The sequence below is a fragment of the Rhynchophorus ferrugineus genome, unplaced genomic scaffold (assembly GCF_030347505.1).
Source record: "Rhynchophorus ferrugineus isolate W39M unplaced genomic scaffold, kcgeb_rfMv2 rfM1, whole genome shotgun sequence".
NCBI classification, from domain to species: domain Eukaryota; kingdom Metazoa; phylum Arthropoda; class Insecta; order Coleoptera; family Curculionidae; genus Rhynchophorus; species Rhynchophorus ferrugineus.
Window position 1 is genome coordinate 88,275,659 of NW_027472580.1, and position 20,168 is coordinate 88,295,826.

Genomic DNA, 20,168 nt, shown 5'->3' on the forward strand with positions numbered 1-20,168 from the left:
TCGCTAATTAACCTAAAAGCTCACTTGAAACTCGTTAATTAAACTTCGTAAACATATTTAATTTTAAAAGAAAAAAGAGAAAATAAAACAAAATCTAAGGTAACAAATATCATTTATTAATCAATATATAAAAACCCAAAACCATCCAGTTATCTTCAAAATTACTCAATAATATATCTTGTACAGCATTAAAAAGTACCTTTATTGTTTCCTCATCGAATATCTTCAATATGCAAAAACAGCAAGAAAACCCCTCTCTGAATTTATTCATTAAAAAAATAAATGCAATAACAGGTCAATTGAAAAATCCCCGGCCTGACACATAGATGGCGCTACTATAATTAAATCCATGTTTTTTAGTTAGTTAGCCCTAAGACTCAAAATAAGCGTGTATAAATTTGACAGCTGTCGGATCATTAGTTTGTGAATTATAGCATTTTGAGTGAAGCAACTTCTGTTATTGTGATAAAAATGGATAAAAGGTAATTTCGCGTGTTGACAAAATATTGCTTTTTGAAGGGAAAAAATACAGTTGAAGCAAAAACTTGGCTTGATGCCGAGTTTCCGGACACTGCCCCAGGAAAATCAACCATAAAGGATTGGTATGCTAAGTTTAAACATGGTCAAATGAGCACCGAAGATGGTGAACGCAGTAGATGCCCAAAAGAGGTTGTTACCTAAGAAAACATTTTAAAAATCCACAAAATGATTTTGAACGACCGTAAACTGAAATTGAATGAAATAGCAGACACTCGAAAGATATCAACTGAACGTGAATCAGATCATTCACAAATATTTGGATATGAGAAAGCTCTGTGCAAAGTGGTTGCCGCGCGAGCTCACTTTTGACTAAAAACAACGATGAGTTGATGATTCAGAGCAGTGTTTGAAGATGATCAAACGTAATAAACCGAAGTTTTTACGTCGATATGTGACAATGGATGAAACATGGCTCCACCATTTCACTGCGAAATCCAATCGACTGTCATTCGAGTGGACTGCACACGATGAACCCGCTCCAAAGCGTGGGAAAAAGCAAGAGTCGGCTGGCAAGGTTATGGCGTCTGTATTTTGGGATGCGCATAGATAAAATTTCATTGACTACCTTGAAAAAGAAAGAACCATCCGTTTGAAGGACGAAATCGCCGAAAAAGAACCGCATTTGTGGAAAAAGAAAGTGCTGCTTCAGCAAGACAATGCACCGTATCTCAAGTAAGTGAAAACGATCCCAAAAATCCATGAATTGGGCTTCGAATTGCATCCTCATGTATTGTATTTTTCAGATCTGACCCAGCGACTATTTCCTGTTCTCAGATCTCTAAAGAATGCTCGCTATCGAAAAGTTGGAGGGTCACTAAAATCAGTGTATCACCCTCGAAGGGAATCATGTTGAATAAAAAAAAACTAATTCAGTGTTCAATTTTAATATCGTGAATTGACTATATGGTCAACGAGCTGTCATTTTGATGAAATATGCTCACATAAAGGCTATAAAGTCATATTTATCTGTACTTTTTCATTCGCAGTGTCAAGTATGCCTAAAATGTAAATAATTCAGTACAGAATTTAATCCCATTTTCAAAATTAAAATTAAAATTGAATGGATACACACACACCTGGATGGAATGCTTTCATATGTCTGTTCAGATTAGAAGTATTGTAATAGTTTTTTGACAATATTCACAAATTGATGATTTATCCGTTCCTGCCTACCATTTATAATCGAAATTATAAATATATCAAAATATCATAAATAATTTTTAACCTTACAAAACAGAGGTCCTACAACGCCATCCAAAATGTCTGTTGTAGCATTAGATTCAACCTCTGAATTGCTTGTAAATGGTAATGTCGCATAATCAGGTGAAAACTACCGAAGTTTACCGAACACGGTTAAGATTCTCCAGAAAAAGCCACTACTCATTTCTAATATATATAAAAAGAAGAAAAATTACTAGTACAGGCCGTTGTAGATGGTCTCAAGCGGATGTTCGAAGGATATAAAAGAACAGTAATGTGAATAAAGCTTTTCTCTTATTCCAAAACCAAAAGTGGTGTTGTTAATTCCGCCCTGTTCCAAATTACAAGTAATTCGTAACAGTAACCTGTTACCGAAGTTACCTTACTCAAACAATTAAAACACTTTTGACATCAATGACAAGGAATAACCTGGAGAACCAAAACAATTTAAAGATAATGAATTGCAAGGCTTATTGGATGAAACCGAACTCAAATTTTAATAGTACTTTCAGACTGCGAAATAAGTGGTGCAACGAACATAAGCCTTGGACAATTTGATGATTGGAGAATCATCGTTTACATTGCTTCCTACAAATGAGGAGGCCGAGTTTATGTATAGAAAACCTCAAAAGGCTAGGATCCGGAGTTTCCGCTTCTTACATCTAAGCATGGTGAAGGTACCTTTATGATTTGGGCGTTAATATAATGGTATTCAGCTGTTTCTCTCATTCACATCACTAGCCAGTATACTGCGAATGAATATATCTATATCCTCATTAATAAAGTTCTTACGATGACTAGCATATTGCTGCCAAACACTGTCATATACAAAAATGATAATGCACCCATACACAGCTGAAAATGTTCAATCTTAGTTCGAGGAACATCAGAATATAATCAAACATCTTCACTAACCAGCACAATCGCCAAACCTCAACATAACTGAGGAATACATATTCATCTCCAACATCATTAAAGCAATATACACTAGCAATCAAATACACACTCGTAAAGCACAATACTCGACATCTAATTAATAAATAAATATATGGTCATATTATTTTGATTATCCCCTGTACATTATTTCATAGACTGTTACAAATAAATCATTTATAATTGGGTATCACTAATAAGAAAAAATAAAATATTTAGTCGACTAGCAAAAAACACATCATAATATAACAAATATCCAAACAACACATTCTCCTCTATTTACAATAACAATATTTAACAAAACTGATTAAAAACAATTTTTTCCCTGATAATATCTCAAACGCGTGTCCTTTTTTCAAACATTTGAAATTTTGTTATTCGCCATTCAAAACGTGATTCATTCCAAAATCAACCAGCATTTTTTATAGTTTTATCTTCTTCGATAATAATGCAGCCCGTGAAAAAAATTTAAACAGCCAAAACAACATGCACAAACAATTTCTTTGCGTCATCATGCAAATGATTATGACTCGTATATATTTCGGGTGAATGTAACTCGTTTTTTTGCAGTAGCTGGTTCTATCCTGATAAGTTGACTATTGTAACAGTCCATTTCAAACGGAACTCAAGATGCCAAACTCTGGTCAATTGATCGGATCTGCAACGAGATACATCACGGGAAGACGGGGTGTTCAAACTGTGTACTGGATAAGGGCACCAGATAATTCCAATAAATTGATCAAGTTGTCGAAGGTGTGTAGCTTCAAAGATACTCCTTCCTGGAAGGTACGAGAAAAGCATCAAGCAAAAGTTGATTATTATTAAGTTTACTGTAATTATTAATATTATTAATTTACTATTCTACTATTTATTTAGTAACATATAACATAATTATAATAATAGTATATAACAGATATTATATAAGAATGCAAGAAAACCGTTGGAAGGAATTTATATATAATATAGCATAATGATGTTACAAATGTTTCTCTAGTAGAACAATATGTTAATAGATCTAGAAAATAATGTATAATATCTAATTTTGTTCATACATTTTTATGTATGTTATAGGGTATGTGATTATAATTCCGTCCTTTTTACCTAAATAAAAATTGTTTGTTTTCTTATACACCGAAAGGTAAATTTATTATTGAAACCAATCTTCAATACTGTTGGTGCCGCACCGAATGATGACACACTGTCTAGCACCATTTCTTCAGGTAGCTTGAGATGATCTTATTAGAAGTTAGGAAATAATGACCAGACCATTACAATCTCTGTTTATCATCTTGATCGGCCAACTTTTTCCAACAGATTTCTAGATCCGTCACTTGTTCCAGTGATTCGCTTAAATATCCCTTGTAAGTGCAAACTAAGATTGTCAAATCATTAGAAAATGCTGTTTCTTAGTATGATGCTTTCCTTGACTGATTCCTTGTATGTTTTTATTTTTGTTGGATAATTCAATTTGAAACATAATTTTTATGAACTGAATAATTTTCATCAGGATGTATCTACTAAGGTAAATTAATCAAATTATTAGTTTTAATAACTCATCATATAATATGTTTTAGAAAAACTCTTTAATTGTTTTTCAATCATAATAATGATCTAGTTGACTACTGTTACTGCTGAGCTGCGTATTACTGTGGAATAAATTAGAAGAATTTTATAAGTAATGTAAATCCCATACTTCGACTTTGAAGCAAGTTAGGCTTTAGCAATAGGTTAAAAAAGTGAAACATCAGCTTTGGGATTAGACAATTATCTTGTCTACAAACTATCATGTTGAACTAATTTCGTGTAAAATGTTCTGGTCTAGTTCAACGAGACAACGCATTCTAACACACAGCTCAAGAAACATTGTGAAAACATGAAAATTAAAGCACAAACTTTTGCAACTTCAAACCCGTTTGCCAAATTTAACTCCTTCTGACTAAGCTATTTTCGTATCTCAAAATGTATTCAGAAAGACTATATTTAATCATCATCAAGCCCATATTAATCGATTAACAGTTTAATCAGCATCATCTTTGAAAAACTTCAAGCTTACACACTTTAACAACTATATGTCTGTGTGTCTCGAAGTCACACAAAGTAGTTAGCCAGAAAGCTTAAAGGAGTTTTATTTGAATTTTTAGTCTTGATTGAAATATTTTCACAGCTGTATCACCATGTATAATAAAATGAACTGTTCATATAATATTAGCTATAGGGTACATTCCTTTTAGTTTTAATAATATAATTAATAATAACATTTATAACAATTAACATTTATTCTCAGATTTTTCTCTGCCCTGAAGTTATCATTGTGCTTATTCTGAGAAGTCCTGCTTTTCCCACCCTTCACATATTTCCATAATATTAAAAAATTTCTTAACATCATTATATGAGTAACAATATATCAGCCCTCTTTTTTTTGAAATTTGTGTTTAACGACCAATTAAAAAGCCCACATAACCAGCCTACTTAAATTATTAGGTACTTGAAAAATGAAACACATCTTCAGTTGTAAGTTTTCACTTATATTACTTTTTAGGGAAGAACAACATATATAAATTTCTGTACACAAAATTTAGCCTTATATACAAAACAATAATACGTACAAGTTCTTTGGCGAAAATATATACAAAAAAACATAATAAAAGTAACCAATAAACATAACAAGAAAATAATATTCATAAGTTATATAACACAGCTGGACAAAAGAAAATCAGATAAAAATCGGTCTTTGCACACCTAATGGCTAACTTAACTCCCTGCATAGCTTAAAACGCAGTTAAGAACACTTTGGACACTTAAATATTACGTATCGCAGACCTGGTACGATCAGTTCGTCGTAATGGTAAAAAAATCGAAATAACTATCGGGTCTAGTTAGTCGATTAGGCACAGAAAGCCCGATCCAGACGAGCAGTAGCGACGTAAAAAAAAGTACCGAAAGTACGAGGCAGAAAACCGAATGACAAAAATAAAAGGAAACGTCCTCACACCTAATGGGTTACAATTACCAAATCACAAGTCTCGTATATCTAGTGATATTTTCCGCTAATAATGGTGAAAAAGTGCAAAAATTCTGAACGCTTACTATTCATTCCGGTCGAATTTCCTTTACAATCAGAAGGATGGGGTAAAGAAATCCGTATGGCCGTAGTTTAAGTACAAAAGTGCATCTTAACAAATATCAGTGAGTATTAGGAGTCTTCATAAAATGATTGTTCAGCTGCATATGTTATGTCACAGTACAACTTCTCGATCAGCAAGTAGACCACTGCCAATTTTCGCGTAAAAAAAATCTTTTGTACGTTTGTACGTAAATTTAAAATAAGGACGGATCAACAGAAAATATATATATATTTAAAACTCTCTCTATATACAGTATGAACATCACAAATATACATGTTTCCATGACCATTCTTTCCGATTCTTTAGCGCGAATTTGAGATTATCCTTCTTTATTTGATATTCAGACTGTACCAAAATCGATAAAAATAAAAAAGCATCGCGTCACTAAACAATAAAAAATGCAAGCGCTCGATAAATTCCTCTTTGTACTAACAATAGAAAAATTAGCGATGGTCTTCCACATTTAAAACTACCATCAGTCAGTAGAGTAAAACATCATCATCGCAATTGGATAACACAGCGTGGAAATACGTTCACGATGTACATTATTATATCAAAAGGAGATCACATATTTTTTTAAATAAATTTTCAGTTAGGGAACATTTCCACTGTTTCATGCATTTGCTATGGTGGGTCGGTTCAACTAAAACGGGTCAAAATTGAATTGCTCCAATTGCTAAATGACGCTAGAGGGCAGTTTATCGTACTGAGGCAGGGTCTGGCTGCCTCTTCGTCTTGGAATTGTACCACTTATTGCCACTGTTGCTTCCTAAAAAAAAACAAATTAAGTCAATACGTCTGGCATACTATTTAGTTTATTATCTTAACAAGAAAGTTGTAATTGTGTTAAACAATTTTTAGTTTCTATGATTGAGAGACTTCGCACGATACTAAAAAAGGTGAATCTGCGAGACATTCAATTAAATTAAAATACATTTAAGTAAGTCTAAATAAATCTATATTTTATTTAAATATCGAGTAGCTCAACATGCTCTTCATTTAGAATTTCACGGGCATTTCCAAAATGTTTGAGAAAATAAATTTATGACAACTTTCCCAAAATCTTTGTGAATAAAAATGCCTTAGAACTAGTACTGCTTTTATTTAAGTTTTTTGATTTAATAATATGTCCAATAAGAACAGTTAGAAAACAATGTTAAAAAGAGAGCGGACTGCAAGTGTAACAACGTATTTTCCTCGAACGACACTTGTTTTTAGGTACGTTTTCCGTTCATGTCATCAATCATCTATCATTCAGTGTACAGAGAAAATAGATATATAACTTAATAGACAATTTTGGAGAAATATTTAGCGATGTTCAAAATTTAGATGTCACTACTTTGAACATATTACTTGTTTGAATCGCTATGCTGAGGGCCACAAAGGCATTTGATTCGTTAATTTTGTTTCTATGGTACTCCCTTTTAACTCACACATATAATGTTTTTTATTTAGAAAGTTAACCCATTTTTCACCTTGTTACTAACAAATGGGTGATAGTTGTAAAAATATTTTGGGTCTATTAGAAATAACGGCATCAAAAATATATACACATCTTAACAATTACGTAAAAAAATAAGTTAAGTGAAATGTTTATTCATAATCTGTTATGACTAACTATGTAACATTAACTATGTAGACAAAGGTGAGATAAAGTTTATGAAGCAAACTAATATCTCACGCACGAAACTCCGTCAAAATTGTTTTATTATACATTTGTGAGGTCTCTAAGTTATCTGTTTTATTTTGTTTCTAGAGTTTGCCATGTTAACAATCTCACAGCAATATTACACATTTTTTTAAATATCAATTCTATTGGTAAATGAAATGTGATAACTGCGATATCACGTGATGCACCTGCATTGCAAATTTTATCAAAGAACCAATCAGATGTCTTCACAGCAAAATGTTTTCTCTACAGATGCCTATAATAGAGATTTAAATTGACCAATTAAATTGCTTGAATGGGCGATTATAACCAAATATCTAATTGGACGTAGTGAAAATTTTCTCCAGAGACCCCCGAGTTTCCTCTCTATTCTGTGTAAGACAAGGATTTGGAACCTTGCTCATTGTTAAATATTAAATTTAAATATTGACGCCTTCAATTTTAGTCCTAATGATTTTTTGATAGAAACTATCGAAATAATAATAACAGTATACGGAAACAATGCTTATGATAAAAACAACCAGATATCTAGATGGTAACTTTTTTATAAAATAAAACAACGGGCTATCAAAATAATTATCATAACGCACATTATGCCACTGTCGAAACACTAACCATTTTATTAAGTATTTTCTATTTTTGTAGGAAATTTATTTTTCAGTAGTGTTGGTTTCTATTACGTGGGATGGTAGTAAAAATTAAGTTTATTAGGAACTGATCCAAGATGTGTAAAGAATATAAATTTTTTGTTCAACAAGTTCCAATACTTAAAATCATAAAGTGTCTCTAAAAACATATTAGACATAATTACTATCTTGTCAAGACAACAAATTTTTTGTAGAGCGTAAATAAGTTTTATTTCGCTTACCTCCGGACATCCGTTAGTCATCAGCAGATCCACAAGATGCTTGCTATCTGCCGATACACCCATGGCGCTTTTCGCAGTCGAAGATTTTGACTCCGCAGCATTGGCTGCTGCTTTCGCATAAGCCAAGCACGTCCTCCCATCATGATCCACCGCCCTTATGTCGGCGTTGTGCCAGATGAGCAACTGCGCCACGGCAAGATTACCCATCGCACAAGCTAAATGCAACGGCGTACGCAGATCTCTAGGCCCAACCGTCGTGTTGACCTGCTGCGCACTGACTAAAGCCAGAACGTGGATGATGGATTTCATATTCGAACTGCAAACAGAGTCAATCAGTTGCTGGCCTAAGGGCATGGTGGTGTTTGGTGGCGGGAGAAATTCTTTCTTTTCATATTTTGCTCTTATCCATCTTTCCTGAAAATTAAACCGACAAATTATGAATCGTTCGAATAAATCGGTGATAAAGTTCCAAACCTTTTCTTCTCGACTAGATGTAGGCGTGGGTTTAGTCCTATTGTGTGTTTGGCACTCCCATACAGAATTCGCTAAAGTATTACCTATAGCAAGCATAACACTTTGATTTCCTGGTCTGGAAAGAAAAAGGACAGTTTAGACAAAATACCATATGAGAAATAAGTAAACTTACGGCCACTCATCTAAATCTAACGATCTAACTCTAGAAATATGTGATCCAAGATTCCTGTGTATACCGGAACACTCTATACACATTAAAACACCTAAATTTAAACTAGCCCAGACTGGATCTATAATGAAACAAAAAAAAGTTGTTAATAACAGTGTTGCGACGTAATTACATTTATTTATGTTTAAAAAAATTGTTTAATTTTTAGTTTACGCAAATTATAATGTTTTTTTTGTATAGTTTAGGGGCCTAATTTATTAAACCACGTAACTGGTTTTTGTAATATTTGTGACATCGAAAAAGAATTATGACTTGAGGTAATATAAAATATCGCATTGTCTCGAATGTCTGGTGAAGACAGGGCAAAATAAGAAAGGCACCGCGCAAACAGAATACACGTGTCTAACAAAAAGGATGTCTCATCGGCTCGTTGTCGATTGTTCTGGATTTGTAAGGGTCTTAAGAGTTCGCTTCCGCAAGCATCTTGTGGATCTGCTGATAAAACACGATGCATCCAGAACTAAAATCAGAATTTACTGACGAATTTGCAAAAGAATTAGATCGAGTTACAGAACTGAAAACGAAAATTAATCAAGAACAGAAACAGTAATATGCTGAGTCGAGAATTAGCGAAAATAACAGTTGCCAAAGAATTAAAGAATTAAGAAACATTCAAAAGAGTAACGATTTAATCAGAATTAAGAAGAAGAAAAAAGTATTAAGAATGGAAGTCAAGAATCAAGCAGAGTAGAATTTTTATATGTCGTGTGTATAGTCATCAGGTTCACCCTTAGGTTCTCATTCCACAAATAAAGCGCCTTCACGGGCACTCTTTTAAATTGAATGAACATCAGCAAGAAAACCTTTTCAGCTGGTACATCAGGCCCAAAAAAATGTAGTGAATGAAGAATTGAACCAGAAGACCAGAAACAGTAGAATGTTGAAAAAACAAAAATATCAAGAATCAAACACAGTAGAATTTCTGTCAATATTATCCAAAACCAGACAGACAATTTAGTAACTCATTTCCATCCAATTTATAATTCTTTTCACCATTACGTATGGGTTTAACACCTTTCATTTTATATATTTTTTATATTATTCATTTAAATAAATAGACTCGTCTTTATATATTAATTTAAGCAAAGTAGAGAAAAAATAAATTGAATTTTATTTACAAAATTGCTTTCTCTCCTGAACAACACAACAAACCTTAATAAAAATAATAAAATAGCAGAAATAATTATTTTAAAATAACTAACAATGTCAGAAATTTTCTGAAATGTAATACTGTTGTGACTTACTTGGTGCGTCACAATCCACACAATATCCATTTCCGGGTACCCTGTTTTTGATTGATTGAATTGATGCAGCCTCGTTGGGATTCTTCGCCTTCGAGGTCTCATTGAGTTGGAGAGAATTGAGTATTTGCTGCTCGATGGCGGTCACCCAATCGTCCCGTTCTTCAACGCTGGAAGCATCAAAATGCCACTGCTTGCCTTCTAACGAGACAATGTAAAACTCAAATCCGTCTGCATCTATAAATTTAAAAAAATTGTTATGAAGATCGACATTGAGTCATCTTAAAACAACGCACCATCATATTCGGAGTTCTTTACTCCACTGCTTTTGACCCTCCTATGTCTTTTCTTCACATTCGGGGTCTCCGTCTTGTTTATCTCTCCATTTAAGAACGAGTTGCTGCTGGAGAGAGTCATTCCTTCATCACCACTGGCTTGGGAATATTTGAAGCTAGGATCTTTGACGGTTTCAAAGGCACTCAGGAGGACTTTTTCAGTCGGTCTCTTGTCTTTACCTAAAAAAAAACATTAGTTATTCTGAAGATAAAATTGATATAAATATATTACCGCCCATAAGAGATAATCCTCCTAAATTTTCGTGCAAAGCACTATTATTTCCACTATATCCTTGCGCAGCAACCGTCACAATTGATTTTGACCCTGTAGAGACGGGAATTGATTGGTTTGATGGAAACATTGTGATGACCTCATTAATACCTCTGGGTTTCTGTCCAGGGACCTTCACAGTAACATACTGCAAAGATATTTCCTTTCCATGGACATCGTCCATATAATCGTGAAGGCTTGGATGATAGGTTAGTCGACCATCATCGCACAAGGTCACATATTTCTTTTTCCACTCTTTATTTAGTGGTTTACTGGATTTTTTGTACAAATAGCCCTAGAGGATAGTGATGTATCAGCATCATTGTATATCATAATGATTATTATCGAGACTTACTTGTTTAAGAGGTATGGCTCTGCCACTGCCAAAATCTCCTCCATTCTTCAGTTTTTCATTTTTGGAAGGAGTGAAAAGATTCGATCTTCTCCTGTTCTTCCTTGAAGTAGTTGGTGTAGAGTTAGGCGTCGGTAGGTCCTTAATGTCTTTGGGGTTATTCTGTTGTTGGGCAGTCTGGACGAACATCAGCTTTATTAGAAACAATCGAGGTTGTCAATGTTTCGATAATTTTACCTGGAGATTATCCAAAGAGTGAGGAGCAGCAAATTTCGCTACATTATTGTTCTCGGTGGTCACAGCGATCATGCCCTGAGAAGAATTGATGCTCGCCAATGTGGAGGAGGAGGAATTCCATTTTCTTTCTTCCTCGCCGGACTTGTAGCTGTTGCTGTCCGATTGGGAGCTCTGATGAGCCGGTTTAGGCACGATGTGCTGTCGGATATTCTGCATCATGGATATCTCCTTGAAGTCCTTGTTGTGTGGCAGCGTATGGTGTCCTGGCGACATGTGCACCGAGCTCTGCCGTTCCATCTGCACGAATCCGTTGTTAGCTTGAAGATGGCGCTGAGCGGTGCTGGTATGGTAATGATTATTGGGTGTAGATGGGCGGGAATTGGTTGGAGTCAGACAGATGGTCGACTGGCTGAGACGTTGCTGAACTATTTTTTGACAAGCTGAAAGAGATATTTTGTAAGAATTAATCAGTATAATGATTATAGATACAAAGTAAATTTCTTTGCAAGATTTATGGGGACACACTGATAATTATTATCTACCTTAACTTGCTGGAAAATCGTATTTAAAAAAACCATATAACACCATCTTTTTGCAACCCCTACTATTATAGCGAAATAATTAATTCTAGCCAACAATTTTTATTTTTTTCTTGTATGTTATTAAAAAAGTAAAAGCGATTACTTTTTTGTATGTTTTCAAAAGTATAATGAATATGTTACAAAAAATTAATAGTAACAAGATGTTTTTATTTAGTTCTCCTTTCTTCCTGTTTATAATCCCAAACACAGTAATACACGTTTAGTATTCTATTATGCAACGAATGTTTATTATAAAATTATTTAAAAAAATATAGCCATAACTATAGCGCAAAATAATTGGACTAAATTTAAAACCAATAAGAGGAAATATGTCCATATTAGGCAACCCCGGTATACTCAAGACAAAACTCATCGAGCGACAAAAAAATGTCCAGTTAATATCGCTTCAATAAATCTCCTCTACTTACAAATATAACTGTACTCTTCGGGTGGATTTAGTGACCAAAACACGCTCGTTAAACGGTGAATCATACGAAACAACGATTACTTACCATCTTGGAACACTCGTTCGACGTTGAGGCCGTAGGTGGCGCAGGTTTCGTAATATGAACACCTCTTCAGATCGCTCGCCAATTTCCTCGCTCGCGAATCGTCGATGACTCGCGGATTGTTTTCGCTTATTGCATCTGCAATTGAAATAATTATTAAGATAACGTGATGGTTTCAAGTGTAAAGTACCATAATCATAATTATCGCTTAAATTAAAATAAAAGCAGATGATAACAAGTTATACTATATTTATATAGCCAACACCAAATATAGTTGTTAATATCGGGAGGCAGATAGGAAAATTGAAAAATACTATAATTAATTAATAACTATGAAATACGTATAGGCAACTAAAAATTCATTCCGGCACGTCAACTAATTGTCAGTGGTCAAATATTAGATTTGTCATTTAATTAAAACAAAACACTCGAAAATGTTCACGTTATTTTTCAGTGTTGTTTATGCAGCTACGTATTGCCTTGTAAAATCATTAGTGCCTAATTAAGAACCAATATGTGTTTCATATAATTAGTGATTGTTAACAGTGAAATGTGTTTTTTATTACCTTGAGTGCCGACAAGAATGAAAGGTATCTCGGCTGCGTTCCTGTAATGGGACATTTTCGTGTAGTAGTTGTAGATGGCGTTGAATGAGGTCTCGTTCTCCAAGCTAAAGACGAAGATAACAGCGTCAACCCAGGCGGTAAACTGTAACAAAAGAACAAAGATTAAGCACGAACAGAAATGCGGGGGGCTGACCGTATCTGGCGTCAGGTTTCCACTGCCAAAACCCGATGGGTTCCAATAAAATCAACAGCTATTAATTAATAACCGGTATTGTAAAGAATTAATCGCCAATTTCTCTGCTTCCTTATTAGGTATCGCGACAAGCATTGTTATTGTAAAAGTACCAGAAATTCTTGTAGGAATATCAAATACCCCTCTTTGTCACTTTCTCCTTTCTTTCTATAAAAAATCAAAAGTTCATAGACACTGTTTTGAAAGTGTCCTTGGTTTGACATGTCAACAAACAAAACAACAAATGTTTACACATACTCAGATTTTTTTTTGCCATTCAAAAATGTTTTCTTTTATTTTTAGGTTTTTATAGATCATGCAACAAGTGCCAATTTATGTCTGTTCTCTACCACAAAAGCATATAATATTTTATGTGTCAGTTTTAATTATTTCATAATATAAAATATCTTGTTCATACTTTTTTCCAGGAAACTAATTGTATTTGATGGGAAGCAGAGAAAATTGCGGAATACAATGTCCCAATATAAATCTAACGAATCACGAACTGTTGAAACCTGGTAAAACAGTTAATAGTGATCGCTACCGACAACAAATGATCAATTTGAACCACGTATTGATCGAAAAACGTCCAGAATGGGTCCGAAGACACGGTAAAATGATTTTACAGCACTATAACGCGCCGTCTCAAAAAGCAAAACCGGTCAAGGATGCGTTGAAAGCACTTGGATGGGATTGCAACCGCTGTACTCTCCAGACCTTGCCTCCCCGACTATCAATTCGAAGTTAGAAAATGGCTCGATGAATGGTTTTGTTCAAAAGACAAAAGGATGGCGTCCATAAATTGCCTGAAAGATGTGCAAGATGTATAGAGACAAATTTATAGAGACAAATTGCCAATACTTCGAATAAATACAATTTTCAATTTTCTTGAAAATGATGTTTTTTTCTTCGAAAAAATATCCAGTAATGGCCGGTACACCTGGCATGTACATAAATAGTCTTACCAGGAATTATATGATATTATATCCTGTTAACAACTGTAAAAGTTGCAACATCATGTTATTGAATATTTCACACAGCACAAAGGAAAAAATAATAATGAACCTAATATTTCCACGTCGTAGAGTCCACGAGTAAAAAACACACGGACCATCGAAAAATCCATCCACCATAACAGTCGATTTCCTGGTGTCGACGCCATCGCCAGCAGAACTAAATGCGAACCAGATCACACAAAAGACGGCAAAAAACCATCATCGGCCATCCGTTTGTTTCGTTTTGGATTTTGTTTACGGTCATTTCTGCGAACAGATCGAAACTTTTATTTATAAATAACACCAGTCACGGACGACTTTCGATCTTACGTAACGATGTCGTGCCGAAATTTGGGAGAGAGAAAAAAACGGTGCAGCATTTTGCCCGGAGGATTATCAAATCGCCATACCGTTTCTCTTTTTTTTTGATGGGTCTAATGCTTTAGACCCATCAAAAAATTCCAGAGGTCTTGTTTGAATATTACGTTGTTGCTTGTTGCATAACATTATGATTGGTTCCGATTTATGTTGGTATTTAGTTCCTCTTCTTTGGAGCAAAAGCAGGGATGAAATAAATCGTTGATATAGGAAGTTTATTTTATGAATTTTATGATGTATTCAGTTGGTTTTGATATCGTCTTTTTATTATTTATTTACTACATTGTTGCCGACTAACCTACAAATTGTTTTAACAATAATTTCTATACTCTATTCAAAGTTTTGTTGTGAATGTGTAGTTGTAGAATCAGACAATATTTTCCTTCTCATTTTATTCTAGTTAAAAAGAGATACAATACTGATTAGTTCGAACGCGTAAACGAAAGAGCCTGCCAAAGTCGCCCGGTTGTCAGACGTGTGCAAAATTCTTGAAAGCAATAGTGGTAAGAGGTTATAACTCTTACCTATAAACTGTTGTGGCTGAATAAGTAATTGTAGTGTTTAGATGTACTATAATGTTAAAATATCATTTTTTGTTAATATTTTTGTTCAATTATTTTATTTAGATAAGAATTCTGTTTTATGTCAAAGCTAAACCGAACTAAAACTCAGAGTCAATGCGGCAACATTGCGAAGTTTTGGTGTCATAAATTTAGATGACGTACGTACAAAATAACTTTGATCAGACTATAGGTATATACCTAGGAGGACTCGTTAGCCCTTGGCGAATTTCCGAAAGTTAAAATGTTTCCTTGCCAACAAAAGAAAAAATATTTTGAAGAATTTTCTTTTTTATTATTGTATTGTTTTATTCAGTTCAAATTTGGTAAAGAGGAGTTTCTTTGTGTCTGTCTGCGTTGGCTTTGTATAGAGTAGATAACATTTAGGGAACATTTTAGAGCTGAAGATCATCGAATGCTGTGTGAAGCTTATGGTAATTGAAACCATGCTACATTGATTTCAACATGTGAAAACTGTGTTGATTTGGATACTGAAGACAAAGAGTGTTCTGGACTGGTATTACTCGAGTATGATCCGCGTAAAACGCAAGAATAACAAGCAGGATCGTTTGGGAACCAGGATACAAGAAACCATTTCCAATCACTTGAAGAACAAGAATAACCCATATTTTGTACCGTATGAATTAAAGCCAATAGACATTGAAAGGCGTTTGGACATGTGTGAAATGCTGTTTCAATGGCAAAATCTGAAAGGTTTTTTGCATCCTATTGTTACTGAGGATATGGGGACCACCTTGGTGTGGTATACTATGATCTGCTAAAACCTAATGAGACTGTTAATGGGGATCGCTATCGACTATAAAGGATACGTTTCAGTCGAGCACTGTGAAAAAAACACAACAATGTTCATCTTCTGCATGATAACTCACGACCACATGTTGCAAAACCGATGAAAACATACTTGGAAATATTTAAATGGGTAAAGTACTAACCCACCCGTCATATTCTCCAGGCCTTGCTCCTTCTGATTAGAAATTGTTTCGATTTGAGTCTTGACTTGTGTGAGCAGCGTTTCATTTCTTATGATCATACCAAAAAATCGGTCGATTCGTGAATAACTCAAGAAACATCGTTTAACATAGAATACGTAAATTATCTGAAAGATGGTAAAAAGTAGCATCTATCGATGGGCAAGACTTTGAATAAAATACATAGTACCGATTTTTCAATTAAAAAAAATCATTTAATGTTAATGTATAGACCTAATATTTTTTTTAAGTATCTTTATTTTATAGATACGGCCTGTAAAGATAAATCAAAGTTCTAAATGACGTATAAATATTTCGTTTTTTATATGAAACAAGTACATATTTTGAGTTGAACGAGTTTTTATTTCTAGAATCATAAATAACTGAAGCAACTGAACCTTCTATCTTTTATTATATTTTTTTATAATCAAACTAACTAATGTTTAAGTGGCACTTTATCAATTTTAGTGCGTTAATAGTTACTGTTAATTGTAGTATAATCTCACTCAAACCTTTAGTTTATTCATTGCTTATGTTACTTATAATTAGTTAACACGTTTAGTATTACATTTCATAATATTTTTATTAATTTTTTATACCAACGAGGTTTAAATTCTAGAGTCGCGAACAGAAATATATAATCAATATGAATTCTTATTTTGTATCAATCGGAAACTAACAAACAGTTATTCCCAATCAATACTGCACTGTTAATATACATTATTAACGACAAATCATCATTTCCGTTTTAGTTTTTCAAATGACCCGAGTTAAAACCAGTTCGAATCGAATAACTTCGATTAATATTTCCCGCTCATATCATCTCGAGGTTATAATGCGTGTATTTTGCGGTGAAATCAGTAGTCCTTTTATAGCGAAACAACCGTAATTATAGCGTCGGTTTTGTTGGAATTTAAGAACGGTTTAAGTCGTAGTCGTAGTAGTTTTTATTATATCGTCTATATTAATACATGTCAATTAGTGGTAATTAGTTTGTAGGCTGTTTTTGATGAGGAGAAAGTCTCCACTATTTTGGAAGCGAGATGAATTAGAAAATTTCGTTTTCCAAATGGTAAAATGACGTACCATGTTTAGAGATACGTTAACCGACATTAATTGTTTCCAACTTTTGCGATAAACTGATACTTGTCGGAGCAATGAACTTTCTTTGAGGTAGGGCTCTATATAAAACACAAATTCGAACAAAGACTTACTTGATGATATCCATCGTGACCAATACAAATACAACTGACCAAAACCCGATGACTGCTTGTTTTAAATGTATAGAAACGGACCAGCAAGGCGAAATAGACGAACTAGCAGACGCACTATGCCGACGACTGATATCTAGAAATTCACCCTGGCGCCAAAGGGCGCTCCAGATTGCATTTTCACCGAGTCCTTCCCTCCTTTTTCCACTTTCGATACGATCTCTCCTTTCAACCCCTTTCAATATCGACCGTCTCGCTCGCGCTAGCTGCATAGCCGACGTTCTCCGTCCTCGTCCCTCTCGCACGGCTATCCTCTCCCTGTTTACGCGATCGATAGTGCATTCGCGTCCTAAAAAGGGGACCTAGAGAGGATGGACAAGTTTTTTTTTTTGATTACGGTCCGATAAAAGGGAACGATGGATATGAACAAGTCGTTAAAAAATCATTAAAAGAAGAGCTGCTGGACTGAAGGAGATTTTTTTATATATAGGTCGTCCGTTCGTTCTTTATTACTTAGTGGTGAGTAAAAGACGACAGGATCGTTTGAAAGACATAAAATGAAGCCGTAGCGCGGTTATCCTACCGAGTAATGAAGCTTACTACTAACTGTTTCAGTTATGACTTACTAACTTTTAATGACTTTACAATAATTGTTTATAATAGTAAAATAAGAAAAATACTTTTTTTCTGAAAGCCTCAAAATATGTTCAAACATATTTTTTGACAACCAAAGTACTATCCTTGGGACAAAAACAGAAATGATGTTTGTTTTTATCGTTGATTCTTTTCTGTTAAAGCCCCGCTACCATTTTGATTGCTTATAACTTTGCTGAAAGAAAAGATAAGTAAGTTTGGTTTTCACAAAATGTTTAGTTGGTCCTTACTATTTTTTTTCGATATGATTGAAAAATTATATTGACTAAATGGTGGCCGCGATTCGGCTCTTTTAAAGGCATTTTTCATGACATCCTGCAGTATCTGACGCTGAATTTCTTCAATTTCGTGATGAATATTGTTTTTAAGATGTTGAATCGTTTGGGGCTTATTCACATAAACTTTTGATTTTAAAAAATCCCATAAGAAAAATCCCGGTGCTGTTAAATCCGGAGATCTGTCTGGCTAAATTTGTCATCGTGGGAAAACGTCATTCGATAATTGAAATCGACTGTTCTGTTTATTGACTTATGACTATTGATCAGGATCTCTCGGTAGCAATTTTTGGACTAATGAATTTTGTACGGGAACATTTTCAAGACAATAACTAACTTCTAACAATCCTTCCAACTTCTAATATCGAGTTCCTTCAATGTTTTAAAACTATGTAGAAGTACCAGTTGACGTACATCCATCAAATGTTAATTAAATTTGGATCTGAAATCTTAGATCTAGTCTAGTTAGAACAATATGAGAGAAAAATTACTAAATTTACTTAATTTACACTCAATTTACTTTATCGTTCAAGACGTAAAAACTACGAAATATTTCTACTGTATGGGTGTAGCATAGCCGAAATCTTTTTAATTTAACGCTTTAAGATATCCAACGAAATAAATATAATCCACGTTACCATAAAACGATTTTGCGATTCGCCACTTCTACTTCATTTACTGTTGGAATCATTAACTTCTCAATAAAGCCGTAAAAGTTACAAGAAATCCACACGACATGCATCGTTGAAATTGTTAAACTGAACTCATGGAACCCCAAAAGTATCATTGATGAATTGTCCACTTTTGGTCCCTACTAAGTCTCGTCCTTCGTAAATCCAAAGCTAGTATCATTAATTTAATGTTAAGGTAAAAGGTACAATTATTCTTTGCCGTATAAATATAACCAAGATCTGTTTTTGCTAATTTAACACTTCAAGGCATCCAAAGAAATAAGCACAATTGGTGTAGCCATAAAACGACTTTACGATTCATCACTTCTAGTACATTTACTGCCGGTATCATTAGCTACCGATAAAGCCATAAACGCCACTATGAATCCACAAACTGCATCATTAAAATTGTTCAACTGAACTTGTGCTACCCCAAAAAGAAAAATGACTTTATTTCTAGCGGTAATAAAAATCTACAAAAACCCATTATAGCAAACTAATAAAATGGTATGGCACACCTCAACATCAACCTACTGTAGTTTCGATTAATGGCTCTATATGTGGTAGACCCATCGCCAAATCGATCACCCTTTACATAAATCTTTAATGACAGATATATAAAAGATATTGAACAGTACAATATAGTAAATGTGTATATCACTCGATGTGTTGAGAACTCCACGGTATAAATGAAAAAAAGTTACATAATGAATACAATTCTTCTTGGTTATTTTTAGCTTCAGAACAGCTGTATACATTTCAGCGAGATTTCTTTCATGGCCTCTTTCTCGCTCTTGAAATTGTTCAAAATGCATGTATTTTTCAATTGAAACTATTTTCTCTTTGTTGAAATCTGAATGAACAATATTGCTTCCATCTTTCTTATTTTCTCTACTGTCTATCTTCATCAACATTTTGATGTAATAAGTGATAAATCCATATTTATTATATTTAATAGTGTATTTAAATAATATTACATATATTGTATTATTCTTGAATCTGTTCTACACTGCTGATATCCGAACAAAAATAGTTGAAAAGAAACAGTAGTTGGAACATTTTCCGACGACAGT

At 33.9% G+C, this 20,168-nt stretch overlaps 1 protein-coding gene and 1 long non-coding RNA gene across 5 annotated transcripts in view; one reads left to right on the top strand and one right to left on the bottom strand.

Annotated features, from left to right (window-relative positions):
- Nucleotides 1-3,218: 3,218 nt before the first annotated feature.
- Nucleotides 3,219-3,810, top strand: LOC143191828 (uncharacterized). Its single transcript, XR_013004641.1, has one exon. It is a non-coding gene; the product is annotated as an uncharacterized LOC143191828 (long non-coding RNA).
- A 1,367-nt stretch (nucleotides 3,811-5,177) lies between these two features.
- CenG1A (Centaurin gamma 1A) overlaps nucleotides 5,178-20,168 on the bottom strand; it is a 212,717-nt gene continuing 197,726 nt past the window's right edge. For 2 of the 4 annotated variants that reach the window (XM_076397289.1, XM_076397274.1), the window contains exons 3-14: nucleotides 13,131-13,272; nucleotides 12,568-12,702; nucleotides 11,475-11,914; nucleotides 11,241-11,414; nucleotides 10,997-11,180; nucleotides 10,847-10,939; nucleotides 10,576-10,794; nucleotides 10,283-10,516; nucleotides 8,982-9,099; nucleotides 8,810-8,924; nucleotides 8,336-8,749; nucleotides 5,178-6,567 (exon numbers count right to left, since the gene is read on the bottom strand). In XM_076397289.1, the coding sequence (XP_076253404.1) occupies nucleotides 6,475-6,567; nucleotides 8,336-8,749; nucleotides 8,810-8,924; nucleotides 8,982-9,099; nucleotides 10,283-10,516; nucleotides 10,576-10,794; nucleotides 10,847-10,939; nucleotides 10,997-11,180; nucleotides 11,241-11,414; nucleotides 11,475-11,914; nucleotides 12,568-12,702; nucleotides 13,131-13,272 (2,361 nt within the window). In that variant the 3' untranslated portion in view covers nucleotides 5,178-6,474. Of the gene's footprint in view, nucleotides 6,568-8,335; nucleotides 8,750-8,809; nucleotides 8,925-8,981; nucleotides 9,100-10,282; nucleotides 10,517-10,575; nucleotides 10,795-10,846; nucleotides 11,181-11,240; nucleotides 11,415-11,474; nucleotides 11,915-12,567; nucleotides 12,703-13,130; nucleotides 13,273-20,168 lie in introns of all 4 variants that reach the window. The other 2 variants (XM_076397282.1, XM_076397266.1) reach the window with 1 other exon arrangement.